At 42.4% G+C, this 25,696-nt stretch overlaps 1 protein-coding gene across 7 annotated transcripts in view; it reads left to right on the top strand.

Annotated features, from left to right (window-relative positions):
- The first annotated feature begins 252 nt into the window (after positions 1–252).
- The window catches only part of RASAL2 (RAS protein activator like 2), a 126,773-nt gene continuing 101,329 nt past the window's right edge, over positions 253–25,696 (top strand). Inside the window, exon 1 of one of the 7 annotated variants that reach the window (XM_063165405.1) lies at positions 253–460. In XM_063165405.1, coding sequence (XP_063021475.1) covers positions 412–460 — 49 coding nt within the window. In that variant the 5' untranslated portion in view covers positions 253–411. Of the gene's footprint in view, positions 461–19,888; positions 20,736–25,696 lie in introns of those variants that run through there. The other 6 variants (XM_063165399.1, XM_063165403.1, XM_063165398.1 and 3 more) reach the window with 6 other exon arrangements.

The raw sequence follows: 25,696 nt of genomic DNA, 5'->3' as shown, positions 1-25,696 counted from the left end.
TGTTACCCTGTCACAACAATGGCTTCAGAATCTGCCTCATTTAAAAGCTACTTTTAATCTGATGGGAAGATGTTTGTGTATTTAAAATAGTTATTCCTTGCTGGAGCCACTCCCTTCTTTTGTCCTTCACTGCTGGACTGTTCGGCTTCGCTGGGCTCGTGTGCGGTGCTTGTTTACAGCCCAGCCCCTGCAGCATGGAGAAGGAAGTCAGCGAGCTGAGCCCTGATTCAGTCCCAGGCTTCCTGTGCGTGTGCGTGCACGCGCGTGTGCTCAGCCCTGCTGCTCCAGGGCTGGCCAGCTCTGCAGGGAAAGCCACGCTGCCGGCACGCGCAAGATGCAGGTGCCTTTTCTTACCTCTTCCACCTGGTTTGGGCCTGAGCAGGTTTAGGCAGCACGGGTAAAAATTCCAGCATGGCAAGCCTGATGAGGAAGATGCTGATGCAGGCAAAGACATGGAGCGGTGAGTGTGGGAAACATCTTGTCTGATGGGGAAGATAACTGCTCAAGGGATTTGGGTGCCTGGGAGGAGAAATGTGGCAGGAGCTGTTGGGTATTGCTGTTGTTTCATCTCTCATCTCCAGTGTGAGGTGGCAACAAAATGCCACAGCATTGTCCGTGGAGAAGATGGTTATCCAGGTGAATGTGTGTTTAAAGGCTGTTTCTGTTTAAAGTCTGTTCCCTGCCCTGGGATCTCCGCCTTAGCTTGGCTCTCTAACAGCAGCACTCTGTCTAATTTGGAAGTTTTGGAGGGAGTGGGGAGCTTGCAGGAGACAGGCATCTCAGGAGCTTTTAAATTGTTGTGTCAGTTGTGACTGCACCACAAGATGAGGTTCAGAAGAAAACAACACTGATGAGCTGTAGAAGAAGCAATTTTATTGCTTTGTCCCTATTCTTTTGATTTGGTGGCAAGTAGCTCTCTAGATTTCATTAAGGTGCTCTTGTGACAGAAATTGTCATCAGCGGTGTTGGATATTTTGGATTCTAAAATATTCCAGTAGCAGCACCAGCCTGTGCCTGGGGTTTTTCATTTAAATTTATGGTGTTTATCAAGCTCTTAATTGTGCAAATTAGTGTAATTATGGAGTGTGATTATATGCATACCCAGTGACTGTTTTTAAGAGGCTGTCTCAAATGTCAAGAATTGATTTTATTAGCCTTGTGGCTTTCTGGTGCAAGCACCTTTCTTCAGCTGCTGTTCTGCAAAGTAGACATTCCAAAGTGCCTCAGCAGGAAACAATTTCTGCAGTGCCATAGCTGAGGGAATAACTCTTTAGTAGGGCAGAAGGCTCATCAATGACTCTGAATAATTAGGACTGATTAGGTGAATTATCAAAGACTGAAACAGCCCTCATGAAGCAGGACAACTTCTTTGCTCCAGGCTGGGATAAGGATAGGAGGACACACCTGAGCCACATGTGATAAAGTTTATCCAAGTGCCAACTTTATCAGGGTGTGAATTTTAATGAAAAATTGCTCTTTGAAATTAGGACTTCAGTGTGAGTTATTGGCTGCTGCCCATCTCTCCCAGGGCTGCAGCTGAGAGTGTGGAGGGGGCAGTGTAGGCACAAGCACTTCTCTTGTGCAGAAGTTACAGACTGGATGTGCCAAGTATTGTGTTGCCTTTTGCTGGGAAGGAGATCTTGTTGACAAATGCAATTCCCTTCTAGCCCAAAATTACTGATCTCTCCCTACTCACTCAGGGCTTCTCAGAATCCATGGCTTTCTGCCTTGAAATATGACTTGAAACAGAGTAATCTCCTTGAATGCATTGTGACAGATGCTGTGTGACAAATACAGGAAACTGTAGAGGAGATCTCCTTGATCTCTCTATAAATAGCTTGGGGCTTTGGGTAAATTAACCAGTCTTTACAGAAAGAAGCTGAGTGAAAATAAATGTCATAGAGTCATGGAATAGTTTGGTTGGAAGGGACCTTAAAGATTATCTCATTCCAACCTCCCTGCCATGGGTGGGGACACCTTCCACTAGCCCAGGCTGCTCCAAGTCCCCTCCAAGCTGACCCTGAACACTTCTGGGGATGGAGCAGCCACAGCTTCTCTGGGCACCCTGTGCCAGGGCCTCAGCACCCTCACAGGGCAGAATTTCTTCCCAATATCCCAATATCTGACCCTGCCCTCTGTCAGTGTGAAGCCATTCCCCCTTGTCCTGTCACTGCATGCCCTTGTCAAAAGTCCCTCTCCAGGTTTCTTCTAGGCCCCTTTTACTTGCTTCAGGGATAAGGAGAATGGAATTATTCTACTTGAAATTTCACTTAAGGTCAGTCTGAGAATTAACATAGAGGGGTTTTTTATAGGCAAGTCTAGCAGGTATTAAGTGACTAGAGTACATTTACTTTGTGTAAAGTGTACTTTATGTACATACCTTGTGTACATTTCTTCAGAGAAGTTTTAGTCCATCAGTGTTTGAAAGCACAATTCTTTGTTGAGGGAAACACAGCCAAGAGGGCAACATGTAAATAGCCTTGGCTTTGATAACTTTCAGCATGATTTCAGAACCCCTGGAGAGCTGTGTTGTTTTGGTTTTGTTCTTTTTCCCTTAAATCTCACTGTGTACACTGTGGGGAGGTGTGTTAAATGGGTTTTTTAAATGCCTGCAGGATGTTAGGAAGGTGAGGATGCTGGGAGGTTGAGGTGAGGGAAATGTGATCCTGGAGCAAGTGTACCCCTTGGAAAGCACTTGGAGAGGGTGTGCAAATCCAGGCACTCATTCTGCCCCAGGGAAGGCTGCTGCTTGAAGCCAGCCTGGTTTCTGCATTTGCAGGGGGTTGAGTGCTGGGACCTCAGTTCTGGTTTGTAATCCCAGCCTGCTGCCCAGCTCTCCATACCAGCCCATGGATGAAGGGACCACTGCAATTAGCAGTCAGATGGAAAAAGAAATGGCACAGGAAGGAAACATTACAAAGAAGCACAAATGACACTTAGAATATTTATTTTTCAGTGTTTATGGTGTGGGGAGCAGCAAAAACACAGATCTACACCTTATTCTGTGTTGCTACATTTTATTTTGACAGAAAAATTCTGCTGCAAAAGACGTTGATTTTGTCTTTAAGTAGAGTCTTTGATGACCATTCTTCTTTATTTAGAGCTTCTCATGTAATTAAAAATAATATTTTCTTTCATTCTTAGTTGTTAGGGAGAGATTTACTTGCAGGAGATCTGAAAGTGATCATGGGTTTGTGTGGTCCCAATTTATGCATTTGATTAGCCACTAACAACTTACAGCAGCTTTCAGAGATTTCAGGATTAATGAAGTACATGAAATATCAGACTTTAAAAGGGACTTTTAAGTGGGGACTTTTGTATAAGAACAGATGTGGTCAGATACTATTTCAGCAGGATTTATATTCCACATACTTTGAGACAGTAAGTTTTTTTTTTTTATGATCCCTTTAGAATGCAGTATTTAATTATAATGAAATATTTTTAATGACTCCTATTAATGCATAAATATCTTTAAGGTTGGTTAAGGCAGAGAACTTGAGACCATTTCGTGAAGTGGTGGTGAAACTGAACATCCTAAGGTTTTGATCTTTATTTAAAACAAAAAGGTTATAAAATGTCATGGTCAAAATCAGCAAATGGCATTTTGCCAGCCTAACAAATGTTGCTGCATTTATCTCTCCTCTCTTGAGATCCCTGCTACTTTTAAATACTCTTTAATTCATCTGTGTGCTGGTGTGCAGCTGCAGAGAAGATGCAAACCCTTGTTTGGATTAGGGGTAAACTGAAACAAGCTTGAGCTGTGCTCTAGCTGAAGAGACTTTTAAGTCAACTGAAATTGGTTGTTCTTGAACATTATTGTTTTTCTTATATAAAAATACAAACTGAATGAAAACTCAACACATTAAAGAACAGCAAAGCAGCAAAAACTTGTTGAAAAGGACTTAGCTAAGCAGGATCCTTTGTTTTCCAACTGTGACAGCCCTGATTCAGCTGCATCCCCACAGCTGATGCTGCCACATCACCTGGAGGCTCTGCAGGGTGACACTGGATGCAAGGAGCTGGTAAATGAACTTTCAAGTTGTCACATCAAAGCTCTCAAATAGCAGAAAAGTAACAGCTTTAATGGTTGCACCATCTTTACATTTCTGTCTGTTGGCAGGTAAATAATGGCAGTAACAGGGATCTTGGGTAGTTTTATTTAAGCATCAGGAGTGTTTTCTGTCTGAGAGTGCTGAGGATGATAAATCAGGGACCTTTATGTAGGGCAGTGTGGATTTAAGGGTGGCAGCCCCAGAGCTGAGATGTCAGGACCCATGGCTAAGGGAGTTTCAGTATGGATGCAATCACCTGAGTGCAGTGACATTTATGCTGCCCCTTCAAGTGAACATGTTATAGAACATATTTACCCAGAAAAGCATCTCCTCTCCTCTAATGACAGTCGTGCAGCACAGGTGTCAGAAATATTCCAGATCTGTTTTGCATTTAGCAGTGCTGCATTCTTCTGTCATGGAGCATCAGAATCCTGTCTGCAGAAAGGCTTTTAATATTCTTTAAAAACAAAAGAAAGAAAAGAATCTGTTCAAAAATAACATGGTATTACCTTGTATATTCCTTGTCCTTATGAACCTCCTAGCCAGGCACAGAATGTTGTGTGCTATTTCCTCTGCAGACAGATAATTGCAGGAGGGAGAGGAAATTGAGCCATGTAAAGTAAAAAATCTAAGTAAAAAAATCTTAGCAAGTTCCTATTTCTGTTTGCTGGGAACTTACTATATATTTTTCTTTTAATAATGAAAACATTTTAGCCTCTAAAAAGAAAGTTGGATTAGTAATAAATCACTTTGGCAATAAATTGTAGGTACCTTGTATTAAAAGTAACCTTTTCCCTCTTCTTGTATCTTCTCTTCAGTAAGGGACTGCTACTTGTATTGTTCCAGTCACTTTCCTTGTGGAGGTAAATTTGCAGTCACTTTCTGACATGGCCAAATACTAATTATTGCTGCTGGTGTAAACACTGGAAGTATTTGGGTTCACCTGTCAGTGTATTCAGTTATTATTGTGATTAAATTTGTAATCCTGAGGGCTGTTATCAGGTAACAGTAAGAGAATTAGTTTTGAAAATGAGGTTTCCAGTTTGAGAGGAGATAACAAATTAGATGATAATTTAGGTAGTAGGAAGAGTGAATTTAAACTGAGTTTTGTGGATACTGAAAGTAACTCTGGGGCTGAAAGTTATGATTAGGCTAGTCAGAAAAAATACAAACATTGATTTCATGATGGTGTCTGCAGATTTAACTCTTAAAAGTCCCTGTATGAAATTTTTGCCATGGCCAGGTATTTGGGGCAGTCACAGGCAGTGGCCTCTTCTTTGAGCTAAATCCAGCTTTTTCCTGAGTAAGTGCTTTAAATAACTATTCCTGCTAAATTGCAGCTTTCTACCTGTCAGATTTCAAGAGCTGCACATCAATCCTCAGATGTGTATGGAGAGCTAATGGCAGCATCAGACCTGTCTGTGTCAGAAGCTGCTGCCCTGGAATCTCTTTGCTGCTTCTTCACTCCTCCTGGAACCTCTGGAGTTAAGCTCTTGAGATAATGAGCACATGTTTCTTCCTTCTCTTCCCTTGCCCTTCCTCTCTCTGCCTTGTTTTGCTTCTTATTTCTGGCTCTAAGTTTCTGAGCTTTAAATGCACATTTATTCATGCTTTAGTGAGACATTGTGTTCCGTGTCACTGTTTTCTTCTGTATTGCTGCATAAATTCTGCCTAATTTTCCCTCTAGTGTAGTTTGTGGTGATTGGCTTCAGTTATTTTACAGGGAACCCTTGCATTTAATTGTATTGCATTTAATAATAGGAAAAGAGAGTGAGAGCAGTGATTCCCCTTCCCCCTGCCATTCCTGGCTTTGGTGGGATTACCCAGAAATTGCCACCTTCTGGTTCATTCAGAAGTTCCCTCGAAATCTATGTAGTACAAAATTTAGATGCCTTAATGATAGGAGAGCTGCAGCTTCTATTTTAATATTCTTTCATTGCCAGCTTTAAAAAGGGAAAATGTAAGTTGGTGTTGGAATAGAAATTTTTTGCAGTATTGAATCTGTTGAACTGTGATTCATTTGATAGTCTAGAGCTGTGATTATAAGAAGGACTTTCAAAAATAGGCTGAAAGCAGAGAGGTGCAGGTGGATGAACTTTCCTGTTCAATTCAGTGATCAGACCCTGTAAATGGAAATTGAATGGATATGAACTATTCAGCTGTGAAAAGTGCAATGACTACAGCAGGAAAGCTTGTGGGATTTAATCCATTTATTGGCTGTGTTTGATAGTTTGTTGCCTGGGAAGAGCAGAGGAGAGTAAGTGGGAAAAGTAACTGAAAGAACCCAGTAGGGGAGAAGAATGGAGGACAGAAATAAACCCAACTTTTTTCCCAGGGAATGTGACAAAGATTCTGAATAAGAAATTGATGTGCAATCATCTCTGCATAAATCATGCACTATTTCTGGAAATCTTCTTGCAGACTTCAGATTCCACTGCAGACTGATTAGTTAACAAAGCCAGTTTAAGAGTGTTTGTGTCCTCCCACCTTTGCTTACAGGTTCCTTTGATGAGCTGCTTGAAACTGTGGAATTGTAAAACCACAAGCACCAAAGTGAAAGGTTTTAAACAGCTCAGAACAACCAAGTGCTCCTGCAAGGCCAGCCCACAGCCAGAGCTCCTGCAGGGTACAGGAGCCCAGTGGCAGCAGAGAGGTTTGGATTTGCTGGCCTTTGCCTGCATTCTGAGATCCAGGAAATGTTGAGGTGTTGATTCTCTCTGGACTTCACAGGCTTTGTTGTCCTCCTTCTGTCGAGATGACCATTGCAGCTTTGCAAAGTCATTGCCTGCATACCTGAATTTCCACCTAAACCACTAAGAAATGCTAAATTGGGTGTACATTCTGCCATTTAAATGTGGTTTAGTGGCTTGGCAGGAAATGTGAATTTTTATTCACTTGATAACAAAAGCTGTTTAATTTAGGCACAATAGAAGTTTGCAAAATGGTTGGGATTTGGGGGAAAGTGCTGGGAGATCTTGTACCCTGACTAGTGAGCACACACTGACTCATGGTGTTGGCTCTGGGAACAGAGCATTCCACTTCTCAGCTGCTTGGGGAACATCATCTGTGGATGATGGGGAACAAAATAAATACAAGATAGAGCAAGAGGAGCTCATGCCTTCTGTGCAGCAGAAATATGGCCTGCATCTAATCTTTAAGGATCCAGAAAGGAAAGATTTGAATTGCAGACTCAAAAGAGAGCTTGTTAAGATAACTCTTTAGATATAAAGACTGAATAAGAGTTATTTTACATATCAACAACTAAAAATTTTTAAGTGTAAAAGCAACTGTGTATTTACTGTATCAGTAATTTCTTGCTCATCTGTGAGAGTTAAAATAATCCACAAGTTAGATGGCAGATGTGCAGCTTCCCACGGTGGTGGTGCTGCATCTGGTGGATGGATTTATCATGGAATCCCAGAAGGGCTGGGTTGGAAGGACCTTGAAGCTTATCTTGTTCCACCCCCTGCTATGTGCAGGACACCTTAAATATCCCAGGTTTCTCCAAGCCCAGTCCAGCCTGGCCTTGGACACTTCCAGGATCCTGGGGCAGGCCCAGCCTCTCTGGGCACCCTGTGCCAGGGCCTGCCCACCCTCACAGGGAAGGATTTCTTCCCAATATCTCTTTGTGCATATAACTTCAGTGAAATTTTATATGATACAAGCTGAAACCTGAGACTTCTTTCTAGTTTATAATTAAATATTCAAACCCTCTTTATTGAAACAGTTCTCTCAGTGGTCCCACACTGTCTTGCTGACTTTCTACTCTGGCTTCTGTGTTCATCTGGTGTGAGAACTTCAGAACATGTTTGACAGGCCAGGTAAATGCATTAACAGATGCACTGAAAAATCCCCCAAACCAAACCACAATTTATTAAATTCTCAAGGTGGTTTGTTAGGGCTTATCTTGAGGATTGGCTTTTTGTATTTAATTGCAGCAAATTGTATTCCTTGAGGGGTTTATATTTTAAGAAGATAAACTCAGATTTGCCCTTTTTTTTTTTTTTCTTGTCTTCTACTACAGTTTATTGCAGAGTAATAATCAGCTTTCTTATGTCAGTTTTCTAGACAGTTTAGAAGGTAAAAGAAGGACTTGATATGCTTGACAGCTTTTCAGACAGGAAGAACTTGATTTTGATTTGGTTTCAGTTGTCCCTAAATGTGTGTTTATACAGGGAGGTGAGTTTTGGCCCCTGTTGCTGGACATCATGCCAGCTGCATGATGGTGAAACCACAGCAGCTTCTCATGGGTCCCAAAATTGCGTCAGTCCTGAGCACCAGCACCTTTTAGTCTGGAGCTGTTTGTGCCTGGCACTGTGCTTGAGATGCAGGAGGGCACAGCTGCTCCAAAGCTGTACCTATGGCACAGGTTGGAAAAGAGACTTTTATGTATTCCATCACCTTTTCTACATTTCCATGCCTGGTGTGAGCAGGAGGAGCATTAAATGGGCTCCTGTGTCCCCTCCTTTCCCCTGCAGCAGTGGGGAGAGGGTTATTCTGAGCTTTGGGGTCTGTTCCTTTCCTTCCTGTTTAACCAGCTCTACCACCAAATTCTTCTGGCTGCTGATGGTCAGAGAAGACACTTTTTTGGTAGGAAACTAGGCCAGTTAATCTTTGCTCCAGAGATGAGAAGTGTTGGAGGAGCTTTAGTGACTTTTGAGACCTGACCTGTGTTTTCATAGTTAAAAAAACCTGGATTCATTAGTTTGGAATAGAAATAAATAGAATAACTCCAGTTTGGCACAGGGTTGGTTTACAGGTTTGTACCTCTTTCCTTCCTGTTTAAGCATCTTTACCCCCAAATTCTTCTGGCTGCTGATGGTCAGAGAAGACACTTTGTTGTAGGAAGCTGGGTCAGTTAATCTTTGTTCCAAAGATGAGACGTGTAGGAGGAGCTTCAGTGACTCTTAAGACCTATGTTTTCATAGTTAAAAAAACCTGGATGCATTAGCATCCAGGAATAGAAATAAACAAAATAACCCAAATTTGGCCCAGGGTTGGCTTACAGGGCTTCTCTGTTTGTAGAGCAGTTGTTTGATGGCAGCTCCTGACGTTGGCATTGTCCTGCTCTGTCCTCACTTGCTGTGAAATGAGGAGGGAACAGGAAGTGAGGACCTTGTGTTCATCTAAAGAGGTGGTGTTGGGAATGCCAAATTCTGAGGATTTCCTGGCCTTTCTTGTTTTTCTGGAAAGAATAAAACAAAACTTTAATAAGACAAAAAATAAAATCCTTGTCTGTCTGCCTCTTCCCTTGCCACTCCCTGCCACTTCTGCCTTGTGCACTGCCAGCCTGGGGTGGGATGTTTCCAGGCTCCTTTTTGAAGATATTTATAAATAAGTTGAGGTCCATATGTTTGTTTTTTCCCCAATGATTTCTTTACTGTAAGTCATTGTATTTCTGTGCAATTGATCTATGTGTGGCAACTTGCATCTAGGGAGGGAAGTCACGAATGGGTTGGGCCTGTGCTGTGCAAATGTGGAGAAAGGAAATAAAAAAATAGGTTGGCAATAACCCTAATAATGACAGCTGGGGACAGCAGCTTGTTAAAAAAATAGAAGTTAAAACTAACTTGCTTTGAAACAATAAGAATAAATGGGATGCATAACTGTTACAGACTAAAATAGAGCAGGGAACAGAGGGCACAGATTTCTCTCCTCTAGCCTCAGCCTGCCCAACAAAATTTGGCTTATAAATATCCATAATTCAAGAAGGGCAAAGACACTTTAAGATGTATTTTTAGCAAGAAGGAACAGCATTTCAGTGGTGTTCCTTCCCATACATTGTGGTTATAAATCCTATTATCTTGGTGTGCTTCACAACAAATCAGGATTTCAGGTTTGGCGTCATCAGTACATAGATTTTTGTTTCCAAAGACAAAAGGGGGAATTCTCCTTGTTTTTTTACATGCTTTGGGGAAGAGAGGGAATCCATGGCTGGATGTGTGCTGCAGGCAGGAATATTTGGTGGAAAGCTATGAGCCACAGCAGGGCAGGGAGAGCAATGCCCTGCCAGGTCCCATGTAAGGAGATTAGGTTTAGACTGCAGCCTGGACTGAGCAAAAATTAGAAAGGATAATGCTGCATTAATTCACCCAGGTTTAGCTTCTGTAGCACAGTGACAAAACAAAATTAGTAATAGTCTAAAAATACAACCCTGAATAGAACTTTCTCCTCCTCCTTTTGCCCTGTGCTCCCACCTCCCCTTGTTTCCTGCTTGGGCACCCGAAGTTGGAAACTTAAGAGTGGGTTTTGAATGGGATTTCTCTTAAGAAATTTTTTTCAGAGCCTGTTTCTGTAGCAGTGAGTCAGCCCTGCAGTGCCTATCTGCCTTGTGTCAGGCATGGGGCTGTCTGGGGGGAGCAGAGTGTGCACATACCCAAAGTGTGAGACAAGCTTTGAAATTGCACCAAGTGCACTGGGAGCGTCGAATGTGCCGCAGCACGCTGCGATTCCAGTCACAGCCAGAGCTCCCCTGGCTCCCACTCTCCAAAAGGGGACAGAGGCCAAACTGCACATTCATTTGGGTAATTAGGTAAACAGTAAATAGGAGAAGGCCTCTTCTGCCCAAACTCCATTGTTTTTTCCTGAAAGTCTATATTTAGATTTGGCAACCAGATTTATCACAGCGATTGGTGCATTGTTTGAACAAGGTCAGGGATGCGTGTGCATGTTTATCTCTGCTTAGCTGGTTTGCTTATTTGAAGTAGAAATACCTCCAAAAATATTATGCAGAGCTCTTGAAAACTTGTGTACTTGTGCCCCAGAGCACATGGTCTTTATTAGAAAATAGATGCAATTATTCACGTTTGGCTTTGCAGCTTAAAGTCCCGAGGGATTTGTACATAAAACTGTGGAGATTTGATTACATCCTGATTTTATGTCTCACTGGTATATGAGTGTTTCATATGTGTAAAAACCTTTTTATAAGGCAGAGATTATAACAAGTTCCTAAGTGAAGCCAGACGGGTGCTGTCCTGTCTGTTGGAATTGGAGTACACATGCTCATTAATTTAGTCTAATTCTGGTGCTTGCTTGTGTCTTTATAAAACCCAGAGTGCCTTTGTGTTTTATATTTAGAGCAAATATTCTGGACTTGTTGGCAGGTTGGTTTGAGACGTCAAGGTATGATTTCAAAGTCAGGCTTTATTGTTCACAGCAGTTCCATGCTGCTTGGTGAGGATGGAGCATGGCTTACTAACAGTGCTGGCGTGGTTAAGGTAAAAATAGCAAATATCAGCTCATTTTCCCTTTTACCCATGAAGTGAGAAAACAAAAAAAAGGCACTTCAGAAATGTCAGCTGGAGAGGATTCTGCTTTAATCAAGAGCATGCAGTCTGGAGGGTTTGTTTCCTTTGTCTTTTTCATGATTCTGTTAAACCTTTTGGTAAAAATTTCATTTTTTTGCAATGAAAATAGAGAATGTATTTTTTAAAAAGAGATTGCTAAACAGTGGCTGCCTACTGAAAGTCCTGCTTGTACAGACTTACAAATGGGACTCTGCTCAATTTGGGAAGGATTACCTCAGAGAGAGGCAGTTCCAGTCATCTGGTGTTCACACCTAATGAAACAACACCAGTCATTTTGGAGCTTGAAGCAGAAGTGACCTCTGGTACCATAATAATGAATGAGAAGACACAAAAGGGGTGAAGTGCTTGTGCATGGCTTGCTGAAGGATGGGGCTCCATGTGACACCCACAGCAGTGCTGGGGGTGGCCCTGGTGGCCTGGGACCCTGCCTGGGATGCCATCACTGGTGCTTCATGCAAATCCTTTTCCACAATGTCCACTTCTTTGTTTTGTTCTGTGGTGAGGAAGTGTGTGCACGTGTCACAAATTAGTTCCTTGAATAGTCTGTGAAAGAGAAACTATCTTCTTTCTCTTCCTCCCTCCTTCCTGTCCCTTCAAAGCTTGAAATTCTCCTGTATCTCTCCCTTTTTGGGAGAGACTCTTTTTGTGCACTGAAATTCCCAGGACACACAGGTTCATCTCAGAGATCACATGCTGTGTCACAAGCCATGTCCTGCACTGGAAATCTTTAATCATTCTTTAAATTGCAAGCACAGAGCTTCAGCCAAAGAGGGTGTGCTCCTTTCTGTCTCTCTGTGCTGCTTTGGTGCCTGCAGGTCACCTTGCTTCATCCCTTGGCTCTGCTGGCAGGACTGGAATCTCCTCCAGGCCTGGCAGCAGCTACATCTTCATCACTGTCCCTGACATGTGGCTTCTGCCCTGAGTCAAGGCTGTTCCTGACAGACAACCTGTGGAGGGAAATCTCTGCTGCTCAGAAGGGCGTTTACATTTAAGAAATGCTCTTTTTTTCCCCCTGCCCCTCATCTCTTTTTTTATTTCTTTTTTGGTTGTTTCTTTTACTACTTTCTCAATGCAGTGCTACGGCACCTGAAATTTTACACAGACCCTTTTCCCAGTGCTCCTATGTGTTTTCATTTCAGACTTTTGGCATTTTGAGATACCAGGATGTTTAATCTTTCCTCTCTGGAGATTATTTCTCCATTTAGATGAAGGTTTTATTCTAAATTCCAGCTGTAACTGATTTGTTGTCAGTTGTTGCACTTTAATTTGCTGATATTAACACAACATTCCGATGGGGCTGCAAGGTGGGTGTAAGGATATTTCTCATCCAGCTCAAGGAATTTCCCTACCTAAATCCAGAGCCTAAAATAATTCTGGATTTGTAAATTCTTCCTTGTGCTTTGCTATCTAGGGACATGGCTCAGTGGTGCTCTTGACAGTTTTGGGCTCATGGCTGGATTCAGTCTGAAAGGTCATCACAGCAGACAGAGTATTTCTATTACTGATGGTGTTTGGATGATAAATGCAAGAATTTAATTATGCATGTTGCTAAAGTTCTTTGTTTATATACACTGTAAGAGTACACTCTCCAGTGATTTTGAAGTGTGTTGTCAATTAGCTGGTGGTTATCTTTTGCTGCCAGTTGGCTCTTACAGTGGGATTTCCAGGGTTTGAGAAGCTTTTAAAATATATTTACATTTTAAAATTTATTTACAAAAGCTAGTATTGTGTGAAGGAGTTGTTGATATAAAGATGGTTTATCTAAAAATGGGTAAAATAAGATAATAAATAAATTATGAATAAAATAACAGTTACAGCAACTGATTTAAAAATATCCAGAATGAAATTATAATCCCAGCTCCTAAGATCCTTGGTGGAGAGTTGATAGGTCTTATTTTTGCAGCAGTCTGCAGTGAGGATATGTTCCTTTCTAGTTACATAAAATAAAGGCTGGAAAGTTCAAATAAATGCACCTGCTACTTGGGCATAGTTACCAATACCATTTTTGGGATGTTTATCCATTAAGTTGCCTATGTACTATAACTGTGTTTCCTCCCCTAGTAGCTTAGGCTGTGATTGGCTTGATGAACACAGGGATCACATCTAGCAGTAAAACCGTGTTTGGCTGGTAAAACCCTTGCTTTAAGATTGCAGCAGTAATGATTTTTTCCCCCACTCTCTCCACAAAAATCCCAAACACTTCAGATGGGAATGAAGAGGGGTGATGGGAAGGTAATTTAGCCTGCTGGAAACCAAGGCTTTTACAAACTGAAATGAGCAGCTTGTGGATGATATTTCTGATGGTATGAAGCCCAAACTGTAGTCACACAGAAATGGATGTCAGGCTGGGCATAAGAGCTTTTTCTTTATGCAGTTGATGTTTATATATTTATATAAACATACTGATTTATTTGTGGAGTTGCACAAGTTGACAGTGGGGTAGATCACTGCAGCTGTGTTTCTCCTGGGGCTCTGCTTGATCTGTGCCTCCAGAGGGTTCCCTCCAGCCTGAGCTCCCTGTGTATGTCCCAGGCCAGGGCTGAGGGCTCCCCCTCCTTACAGAAATCCCTAAATCTCCCCACATTTCAGAGGGGAGTGCCTCCACTAGAGTAGTTACTGGCATGTTTACCTCCAGGTCATGCATTAATTTATTTATTTGCTGAAATCCTTGGCTGGCTGGGGTGGCTCGCAGCAGCGTGTGGGCTCAGCCACTGCCTGTGTCTGGCTGGCTCTTAAATGTACATTTTTATGGCCCTTGAAACTTGGCACGAGCTGTGTTTGGTCGTCAACAACAACAACAGAAGATTGCTAGTGAAATTAAAACCTGGCATCGCCGCTCTCCAGGTTTATTTCAATGTATTGAAATGGGATTTTCTTGCTAACGTTTGCTGGCATCCATCCAAAGCCCAGCATCTCATAAATTTCTGTTATCTCTCTCTGCTCTGCTCAGTTGACAGGGCTGTAGCAGCTTCTCATGCAGATCACGGGAACAGGGTGGAAAAATGAAACCAGGAGAGTTTCACGTGGGGAGTTTGTGTCAGCAGAGAAATTGTAGGGGTTTTGCCAAGGAATCAGAGGGCAGAAATCACAGAGTCACTGAATGAGTCAGGTGGGAAGGGAGCACAGGTGGTCATCTGATCCTGCCTTCCTGCTCAGGCATGAGGATTGCATCCAGACAGGTGTGGATATCTCCAGTGAGGGACACTCCACAACCTCTCTGGACAATCTCTTCCAGTGCATGGTCACTACACAGTGAAGAAGTTCTTCCTCATATTCAGGTGGAAATTCCCGTGTGTCTTGAGGAGTTTTCAGTACCTGCCTTCAGGAACTAAACCATGGCAAAAGCAGAGCGGGGTCAGGCTGGCTTGCTGCAGCTGTAGGGACAGGTTGGGCTTGGAGTCATGGGGCAGGGACAGCAGTTACAGCCTGCCTTGACACCAACATTTAGGTGGCATTTAAATGCTCTTGTGTCACCGTGTAGCTTGCCCAGAGGCACTTCAGGCTCAGCACAGTGATAGTGGAAACAGCACATCTTGATTTATGTGGGACAGGTGAGCTTGCAGTTGGTCACTGAAGGCTTGGCCAGCTCCAGGCTTGTGAGAGGCACGTGGGGCAGCTTTGCTCTCAGGAGCTCTGCTCTGGGCTCAGGAAGGGATCTCTGACTTCCAGCAATGCCAATTCCAGTCACTCTAACCCCAAATGCCACAATTTCTAAGGTGCTGTTTCATTTGTCCTCTGTGTAACTTCTAAACATTAATTAGCACTAAATATTAAGAGGTGGAGTAAGTCAGGTGCACTGGCCTGCCCTGAGCTGAGGAAAAGTCATATCCACCTGCAGGAAATGTTGCAGGGGGAAACAGATGCATCTTGGTGATAGGAGATGGGAAGGGGATGTTAGGTCATTAATTACTTAGCCTTGCATAAACAAAACTTAATATTTTGAAAAGTCTCTAATTTAAAGGGAAGGAAAAATCTTTCATCTTCTGTGCTATTTAACCACATGTCAAGTTGGGTCAATTAGGAAACTTCTGTGTTCATTCCTGCTTTATATATTGATTACTGTTCCATGAACTGTTTCCAATGCACTGGGCTAGTTTTAAATGGGAGAAGAGCTAAGGGGAGCTAGACTGCTAAATCCAGGATCCCTGACCCTCTGTATTACTTTTGGTTCCTCTGGAGAGGATACAGGGTGCAACTTGGTTTACTTTTGTACATGTGATGGCTGCTTGGTGCGGACTTAAGCTGGGATCTTTTCAGAAGTGGTATTTGCTTAGCCTGCTGATTTTTCTCAATTAAAAGAGAGGACTTGGTTGAAACCAAGTGTGGTGAATAAATGTTCAGGGTTTATCATGGATGTTGGTGGTTGTGTGGCATTTTGGTTTTATTTTTTTTTTCTCTTTTAACTCTCTTCTTTCCCGTTTCCCCCTCCATGTCTTGGTAAAAAATGAGAAGCTGGTAAGTTTGTTTGGTCCAAAACTAATTCAGAATGGAGCATTTCAGTCATGGGAGATTGCAGTTCATCCTTTTTTTTACAATATAAGCTATGAACTCAAATTTTACACTTTGTAGTGCCTTTACTCAAGCACTAGACAGCTTCCAGAGAGCAAGCAAGCATTAAATATTAATTTGTAACATCAGAGCCAGGTTCTCCTCCGTCCAGCTGCTTGGCAATGGTGCACTTGGGTTTTCTGTGGCATTGCTTTTTTACTTTTTTTAATTGGCTGGTAGTATTTATTAAACAACATACTCTGAGAAATTGCTGAAGCTCCTTGCACTAGATCGGGGTAGTTTTTTCTGGAGAGCTGAATGATGGAGAGTAGAATTCCCACACAGGAGGCCCTTGGCAAAGATTTATCTTCATATGCTCGGTGCAAATGGAAGGCTGCTTGTGTATATTTTCTGTGAAATGTTATAAAGTTAAGAAAGATTGTTTTCCCAATACAATCTTAAAGCTGAAATACAGTTACATTCCAACATAGCAAATCTGCATTTTGTGCATAAATTACTTAAATATCTAGGAGTAGTGAAATATAATGCTGTTAAACATGTCAAATGTGATGATTAAGTGACTGGATTGTTAGGAAGAAAATAGTAATTTTCTGAAAAGCTAAATGAATGATTTGGCACAATGAATTGCAAACACTACCAAAAAAAAGAAAACTGAGAAAAATATGCTGGTGGAGGATCACGTTTGTAGGCAGTTGGTATTAAAAACAAGAGTAAAAATATTTCAAATTTTCTCAACTTAATTGACAAACCCATTTCTTCCCCTGACATTATTTTACCTGCTGACAGTTGTGTGGGAGGCTCAGTATGGCTGGGATCTCACATCACTGATACAGTGGCAGTCACTGCTGTAAGCTGATTTCTTTGTGATACTGAGACTGGGAAATGCTTCTCAGGATAAGCTGCTGCTCTGGAAGGACTGGGCTGGGGATCAAGGAGAAAGTTCTGCCTTCTGGATTACTCATTGCATGTTCTGTGGACACCAGAAATGCTGGAGCCACTGGAGACAAATTTTAACGTAGTGTAGACAAAGGGGTTTTTTGAACATCATCATTGCTGCTGCTGATGTGTGTAAGGAAGGGAGAGATCAGTTTGACTCGAAGCCCAGGCTAAAATGTTTGAGTTAGCTGTTTTAAAGAATTGTCTTATTGGTAGACTAAGCAAACTTGTCTATCAGTGTTTTTATGTTAATAAACATGTAAATCTTGTCTGCCTTTTTGGAAGCACTTTGAGAAAGACCCTTTTACCCTCTCTAGAGTACACTGTGAAACCTCAGCTAGGCCAAGGATAACGTTCCTTTGATCACACAATGTGTTCTTCTGAGCAGTGGTAACATGAAATAAAAAGTGAAACCAGAAGTAAGAAAATAAAAAGCCTTCTCAATATTATTTGAACTTAAACTAAACTGTGACTTTGATGTTCTTGGGCTTCATGTAGAGTGCTTATTGAAGCCTTTCTCTGTATTGTTAGGTCTGCAGAGCTGTGGTCCAACCCCTGGCCACACCAATAAAAATAGCTTTGAGTAGCAGTTAACCCGTAACTGGTTTTGCATGTTGCTGTGTGCTGGAACTGGAGATGTGTGTAATCTTTCTGTGAGTTCCCTTGCTGAAATGGGTGGTCTGTGTGAGTCAGTGGTCAATGCAATGCCAGCTGTATCGGGAAGGGGATGGAGGGATCTTTCTGTACAGTCAGGTGTCCGCAGGATGGTGGTGGAAAAGGAGGGGAGAATCCTGGAGATGATCTCTATCCTCATGCAGAGTCTGGTGTCTTGCCTGAAGTTCTGTCCTGTGCAGAGTGCTCTTGTGCTAAATCCCTGCTTTGGTGCTGCTGGGTCATTTTATCTGAGCTGAGTCATTCCTCAGGGGTACCAAGTGTTCCAACAGGGCAGGTAAGGGCTCTCCAAGGGCTGTTTCAAGAGTCTGTGTGGGTGCCCAGCCTGGCAGAGTTCAGCAGGAGTTACAAAGCACACTAGAAATCCACAGCAAGCAACTCCAGGAGAACTTCAGCTCCTGCACCATCTGTCTGTGTTTTCTGTCCTCTCCTGCCCTTCTGTGCTCCCAGCCCCAAAGGAGATGTCAGTGTGTTCGTGGAAACTTGTGCAAACCCAGCCTGCAGAGCTGACCAGAAACCTGCCTCACATTCTCAGCTTTCCCTGCTGATTATGGCTGGTGCCACTGGAGCCAACCACATCGTCATCTGTCGGATTTATTAATGCTCCTGACGTTCCACAGAGCCTGCTTTACCAGCCTGCCTCATTCAAAGCATTTGGCCAAAGCACTGCTGCTACATGAGCAGCAAAAGGCTCAGCAAGGAGAAGGAGAACCCATTGCTGGAAGGGGTGAGGGACCCAGTAACAGCAGACCCAAAAACCTTTAGGCTTCTCAGTGCTTCTGGTTTTGCCTCATTCTGTGAAACATGGACACCTGTGGCTGCTGTGCTTGGTGAAAGGGATCAAGGAGGAGAACAGCTACCAGCAATGCATGAAGGTCAAGTCAGGAGTTACTTTGAAGAACCTGTGTGGGTCCATGGGGCCAGATGGGCTGCCACCAAAGGTGATCAGCAACCCCTGGCATCAAGAAGCAGAAGACAAAAGTCAGCAAACTATTTCTTGGCAAAGTCTGTGTCTCATTTTCACAGGAGTATCTCTGTGTTCACTGCTTGTGCTTCTTTGTAACTTTATTGCTCTGGATGGAGATTGTAGCAGAGGTGTGGTACAGGTACATTTTGTCATTCCAGACTTACATTCTGAGCAGCATGGTGTTGACAAAGCACAAGAGGCAGCATCATTATTTGATGCAGAAATTGCATTGTAGTGTCCAAGCTGTTTCTGATTCTGGGATTATTTGTTGTGACTTCTTAAACATGGTCATTTTGAGATAGTTGCTTCTGTCGTTTATAATTGAAAAGTCTAATTTACTACTGAGTAATTATTTTTTTTTATTTGAAGGAGGTTTTAGGGTAACTCTGTCTCTGTTCTAGGGAGCAGTGGTACCACATACACACATAAGTAAGGAAGTTTTTGCATCTGCAGCTGTCAGGAATGTGCTTTGGCTGATGAATGCAGCCTAGCTTAAAGGAGAGATCCCATAGTGGGTCAGTTAAGCTTTATTGGTCTGCCAGACCAGATTATTGTTTTATTTAACCAGAGGAGTAGTTTTCATTGTTACTTGATTGCCAAGGGTGTGTCAGCATTTCCATTATAAACCCCCTATTTTCAGGGATTTGTGTAGACTTCAGATTTAAGTGTTCTGGTCTAAAACTTGGCAAGGGTGTTCTTCGTTCACCAGCGGATATTTTCTTTATGAGATTTTAGAACGCTCAGCTGTTTCTTAAATTGCAGTGAAGGCAAGAGGGTTTTTTCCTCTTGGTTAGGCAGATAGGACTATTTTTTCCGTCTCATTTATTGCAACTTAGATTTATAAAAAATAATCCCCTATTCTGCTGTTTAAAAAGGGAAGAAAGGGGGAGGAGAAAAAGGACTATCTTCCTGCTGCCCTGTTCTGTTTGCCATGCCTCAAACCCTTCCCTTTGGTCTGTGTTTGGTGAAGTCCCACCCACCCTTCTCTCCTCCTCTTTACTTATTTCCCTTCAGTGTATTTACACTCTCACTGCATTGAGTTGCAGGGTTTGTTCTCCTTCCTCCATTCCTCCTCTTTGCTTTCCTGTCTCGTGCTTCCAGCACAATTCTGATAAATCTGTCTCGATTCTGATAAATCTGTCTGTATTACCTTTCTCCAAAAGGCAGCTCTGAGGTACTCTTAAGTGATAGAACATACCTGTGGTAAAGAGAAACTTTATACTTAACTGTATATATTAATATACTTTGCTACTTAACCAAAGAACACGTGCATGACTCTTAGTCGAGTACTGCAAATTTTCAGTGCTTTTCTGAGACGTTGCCGGGTCTCTAGAGCAAAGTACTTTTGCATTCCTTTTTTTTTTTTTAACCAAATCTTTAATGTAGACTGAAAAAAGTGAAGTGTGATTGGTACAGAACAGCGCTGTGGGTTTTCATTTCTGGGCTCTTTTAGTCATTTCCTGAGAGCTTGGTGCAGAAATGTGACAGCCCAGGAAGCGATAGCAAGCTCAGCAAAGCTTCGTGTGCTGTTAGAAGTCGGTGTGCTACAGGTGAGGGCACGTCCTCCTTGTGGAGATGTAGGAATACCTGGTTCTGGGATTGGTGCTCAAGGTCTTCAGAAAGAGCCTCTGCTGTTCTGCAGTTCCCAGCCATGAGCAAAGTAACTGGGGATGTAAAATGGTGAGTGAGGAACTACAGCTACGTGACTGCTAAGCAACGAGGAATGTAAGTGAAGCGTCGAATCCAAAGGGTGGAAAATGAGCGCTTTCAAAAAGCATCATAGTCTTTCTCCCAGGACCTTCAGAAGATCTTTGTCAGAAGAAGATGCTGGCACAGCTGCCTTGAAGGACTATCACTGGTACCACCGAATGAGAAGCAAGAAGTTGAATAAACAGATGAGTTTTGATTCAGAGAAACCTCTTGGAGTATACAGGTGGCAAACACACCCTTGGCCTCCCTGGAGGGCGAGCAGAAGAGCAGACTCCTCCAGCTTGAAAGGGGAATGCAGTGACCCAAGTCTTGGTAAAAGTTCTGCAAGCATGGATGCTACCAGTGCTGCCAATCTCCAGGAGGACCCACCTGAGACACCCTTCCCAAGAAGGAGCAGGCCAGTGCGGGTTCCCTTCAGCCGCTCGCTGTCCGAGCCCCACGGCAGCGGGGCCGAGCCCCAGGGCTACTTCATCCAGGGCATCTTCTCCTCCCTCTCCAGTGGCTTGGCAAAGATCATGAGTCGCAGAGGGGAGCCCATAACTGAAGGGAAGACAGAGAACAATCCAATTGTTTTGAGTCCAGGTAATGAGCTCACTTTTGTTTGGTTCTGTTTGTGTAACAGCTGACTGTAGTGAGACACACGATAGTTGTTTAAACTGTTTTATAACTTGTCTTTATTAACATGACAGTGATGCTCTGATGTTCTATCTTGACTTTTAAAAAGCAACTGAAAAAAGGTCCTTTCCTGGTAAGGAAGTGGTATGAGATGTTTCAGTGTGTGCTTTAAAACTGAGGTCTCTTTAAAACAAGCATCACCTGCTGGTAGCAGAAGCATTTCCTTCTCAAGTGTGTGGTTTAAGCAGTCCTGCAGGCACAGTATCCTCTGTGGTGTTGTGCTGCCCTGATTGAGATATCAAGCCTGCTCCTGTCAGTGAAGTACCAGGGAGAGAGAGAAATTAAGCTGTCTTTTAAACAGAGCTCCAGACACTGGAGTGGATCTAGTTCCTCATACCAGATTCTCCATTTCGTAATCAAGCAGCTGGATTGGTGTCTGCTTTCTGGTAGATGCCAAGGACAGGCGTGTTGCAAGGGTTTAGCCAGCTGGGATTGAGGTCAGCAAGATGCCAGTCTGAGATTTCATTTAAATCTACCCTGCTGATAACGCTCTTAAGGCAGGGTGGGGAAAAAAAAGTGGGGGAAAAAGAGGATAAGCTTGCATTTTTGCTCAGGCTTTTCTGAAACTTTCTAGTGGGCTACCCAGCTTGAACCCAGTTACTGATGATGCCTGGAGAAAATCCACAAACTTTATTTTGGGTTTTATTACAAATTTAAACTTTCCTTCTTCCCAAAACCGCATGAGTCCTCCAGAGTCCTCCAGATTATCATATTAAAAACCTGATAATATCTGGGTATGGTTGAGGCTGCTGGACAAGTCATCAGCATTCCAAAAAATTCAGTAGTAGTAGTGAAAGAAGCATATACTGTGTCTGCAGGAGTGTTCAGTCTTTCAGTCCCAGTGAAATGTCCCTGGCAGGCTTGTGTTTGCCATTGGAAGCTGTCACCTTGCTTTAAAACAAAAACAAATGACCCAAACCAAGAAATAACTAAGAAGGACTGTATCTGTTCAAGCCTATTTATTTACAGTCACTGGTTCATTTCTCCAAGACCTTTTTCCATAGAAATTTGGCTTGATGATGCTTAATGAATTGTGTGGAACACATGGGGGGATTAAAAGAAAGTAACAGAACTACTTTTCTTCTTTTTCTTTTCTGTTGAAGTCTTCTAATTAAGGAGCTAGTTGGGTTTTTTCCTCTGTATTTATTCAGATAAGGAGCAAAGGTTTCTACTGTAGGATCTCACTGTTGGTGAGACCTTCTGGGAAGGTATTCAATGTGATATGAGCATTTGGATCAAAATGCCACAGTGTATGAAGGGCTGAGCATCCTTCTTTCCTCAGTTCTGGTGCTCTTTGATACCAAATGGTTCTCTCATTATTCACAATTATTTCCAGTCTCTGTGTTATTGGGATGCTTTGTTTTTTAGTAGTGTGTAAAGTAAACAAAGGAAAAGGATTATTTGTGAGAAGGCACCACTTGGTAAATATTACATGTCAGTTATGGGACAGTGACAGAGCCTTTTGGCTCTTTTTGGATGGGCCAAACCTCTGTCTGAGCCTGCCAAAACTGGTTTTGCAAAGGGAGTCACAATTCAGGAACTGAGAGTAAAACAATGGGTCTCTAGATTAAAAGTCAAACTCTCTCGAGGGAGGAAATTGTAGCTGAGAAGGTGTTTGGGGAAATAAGTTTGATGAAGTCACCCATAAAATCACTTGCAACAGCCAGGTCCTGCTTAGGCCACGTCACAGGAAAACAGAGCTTTAGGTGGGATGGACAAACGCCTCAATAGGGTTTATTTTCACCCTTTGCCATCACAAACAGTCTATCTCTGATCCCTCAGGTGGATGACAGCTTGTGTTTAACAGAACTAGTTCACCCTCTAAGAGGTGCAGCTGTGTGGGCTGTACAGTCAGAGGACAACTAATTGCTCTCCTGGTTTTATTTTCCTTAAAGAAGTGCTGTCTGTGCCATAATTAGCTGGAGCTGCTGGGCAGAGGCTCCTGCCCTGTGCAAGGCTGCAGGCTGAGATCTGCTAAAACAGTGGTAGAACTTGTGAGCTCCTGGGGTTTACAGCTGAGGTCTGTGGGAGGTGGCTTGAAGATAAAAGGGGTGAGAGAAATGTCATATTCTTCACACACAATCGAGATGCTCAGAAGGGATCAAATCTTGTGTTCTTCCAAAAACCACACCAATTTAATTCAGTGGGGGTCACTGAGTTGTCCACTGACTCTTTTGGTGCTTGGCTGGGCAGAGGCTGTCCTTCCATGCCTATAGTCCTGTTTACTGTTCAAGGAAAAATCCAAGAAAAGGGATGTTTTCCTCTCCTCAAGAAGCAGAACTTGGTAATCCTCATGCAGCTGAGATCTGTGGTAAAGTGCTCAGGCGCTCAACCCAACCACAGGATGGGGAGAGACATGGGGTTTCTCCAAAGTATGCAAACAGCTTTACACTGAAAAGCTTGATCAAAAGTGCCCCAGGAAATGTCTGCTTGGACAGAAATTCTTGTCACAATGAATGAAAGCCAAGAGACCTTTTCTGTGTTGTGAAATACACAGTGGGAGAGGCACACTTCGGACTTGGACCAGGAGAAGCCAGGGGTGCACGTTCCGTCCCTCTTCTGTCCACAAAGCCAAGTCCTCTACTTCCACAGCCTCCCTCAATTAAAAGTATTTCCACTTCCCTCTGAAATACTTGGAGATTATCAACTTTTTTAAAAGTTTGTCTTCTTTCTAATGCTTGCCTGGCTCCTTGTGTTTTGCTTCATCTCTGTGCCAGAATGGCAGAATGGTTCCCTTCTTCAGGAAATGCTTAACTCCCAAAAGAGGACCAGTTGTTTTTATGGCAGCTTGAAGAGGGAAGTGGGATTTAAAAAGAAAAGAAAATCAAGATCTGGGTAAATATTTTCCAGTTGGTCTCACAGTCTGGGAAGCATGTTCAGACACTGTTTCATCAGTTCTTGGCTGTGCAAATCCCTCCTGGATGGACTCACTCATCCTCTTAGGCGATGAAAGGATGCTGAACCCCGGGAGAGCTGCGTCCTTTGGCTCTGCCCCGAGCCTTGGCTGGATGCAGAGCCTCCCCAGAGTGCATGGCAGACATCCTGCATCCCCCTGCAGGGTGGCTGTGGGGAGGAGGGCACAGATGGAGTGGGCACTCAGCAGGAATAGCAGAGCTCTCTCCTGCTGTGCTGTGTGGGCCCTCCCAGGAGCAGCCTGGGCCGGCTTTGGGTGGGAATGAAGTGATTTTGGTGCATATCTGCTGATTCCTAACCATCCTTGAGCCAGGCATTTGGAAACAGCATTTCCCCTGGCGTGTGCAAAGCCTGAAGGTAAAAGGCCTTACACTCACCTTTATTATTACTAATTCTAGTAATATTACTATAAGTATATATATTTATATATAATATAACTATAAGTATATCTATACAGTAATCTATAAGTGTATATATAAAATATATATTATTATTATTTATTAATTACTACTAAATAAATACATTTATTTACTATTATTATTTAACACTTTTAGTGTATTGTAATTAGGAAATAACTGGCTTCTGATGGTAATAGCATGAATTATAACATCTCACCCTTCTCATGAGACTGAAAATAGAATAAAATTTTTTAAAATCCCTCCCTATCTCTGGGTCAGGAAAAGTCTTAATCCAGCAATTTACTACTTAAGAAATCTAATATCATATTAATTTCTAGTAAATGTGTTAGCTTGAGGAAGGAGAAGTGGCATTCTGATAAACTTGTTGATTGAGGACATACCATGATATGGGTAGAAAGAAGAAGATAAGGAAGGAGCTATGCAGACAAAGCCTTGGGTGCAGGGTTGTGGGTGAGCAGCTGCACCTGTTCTTATTATTTCTGAGTAATACCAGTGACCCTTTCACACTCTTGAGAATGGTTTGTGAGAGAGTTCTCAGATAACATTTATTTCACTGTTGCTTATCTGGATCTCAGGGTGGTGTGTGTTTAATTGTAGACTGATGACAAAATAATCCTCCAGCAGAATGCCTTACCTATATCTTCCCTGGGTATCTCTGGTTTGGTTTGAGGGGGTGAGGGTAAACACTGGGTTCTTTTACTTAGTGTGTGTTTGGTTTTCACAATCACTCTCTTGTTAATGTTTTTATAAAGACAGTTCTTCAGAATTCCTTCCTTCTCTTTTGTCACTTGGATAAAGATATGTTTCTTTGGTCTTTTAATTTTGATTTCAAGCTTTCATTCATTTTATAGAGGATTTTTTGTGCCTTGAGTAAGAGAATATCCTTGCTTTTCCAGAAGTGCTTGGGTTTTTTTATACATCACTAAAGTAATTTGAACTCTATGCCCTCTTTAAGATCTTTACACTGTAGGTTTATTAAATTACATTTCATACATATTTCCATATAAACTTACCAAGAGATTTGTATTTTCCCATTTATAACTCAAAACCAAGGCAGTTCCCTGTTTAGTTTCTTTCAGCAATTCCCAAAATACAAAGCTGTTTCTTCCTGAGTAGGAATTTAGTATTTATTACTCATTGGAGCAGCTTTTTTGTATTCATGTTTTTAAAACCACTTTCTCATTTTAGAAGCCCTTCTACTGACTCATGTTCCTCCACTCCCAAATCTCTCTTGCTCTTAAGTAGTTTATTTTTGGTGGGGTTTTTATTAGGGAAGTTTTACACAATTGAGCTTATTCAAGTGTTCCTTTAAGTGCTGTGCAAATGCCTTGTGCTGTGAAACCTGATGTTGTTGTGGAAAGGTGTAGTCTTAATGTTCAAACTCCTGCACTTTTAATTATCAGAGTAGATTCAAGATAGCTGCTTGTACAAAATCCCTTGTTATATTAAACTGCCGTTTTCTGTAGTTATAAATATGAAAATAATTGTGTAGTTATAAATACAAAAATAACACATTGCTGCCTGGTCTCTCTTTTT

The sequence above is a fragment of the Melospiza melodia genome, chromosome 11 (assembly GCF_035770615.1).
Source record: "Melospiza melodia melodia isolate bMelMel2 chromosome 11, bMelMel2.pri, whole genome shotgun sequence".
NCBI lineage: Eukaryota > Metazoa > Chordata > Aves > Passeriformes > Passerellidae > Melospiza > Melospiza melodia.
The sequence above is the reverse complement of the archived record's forward strand: the minus strand, read 5'-3'. Positions and strand labels throughout refer to the sequence as shown.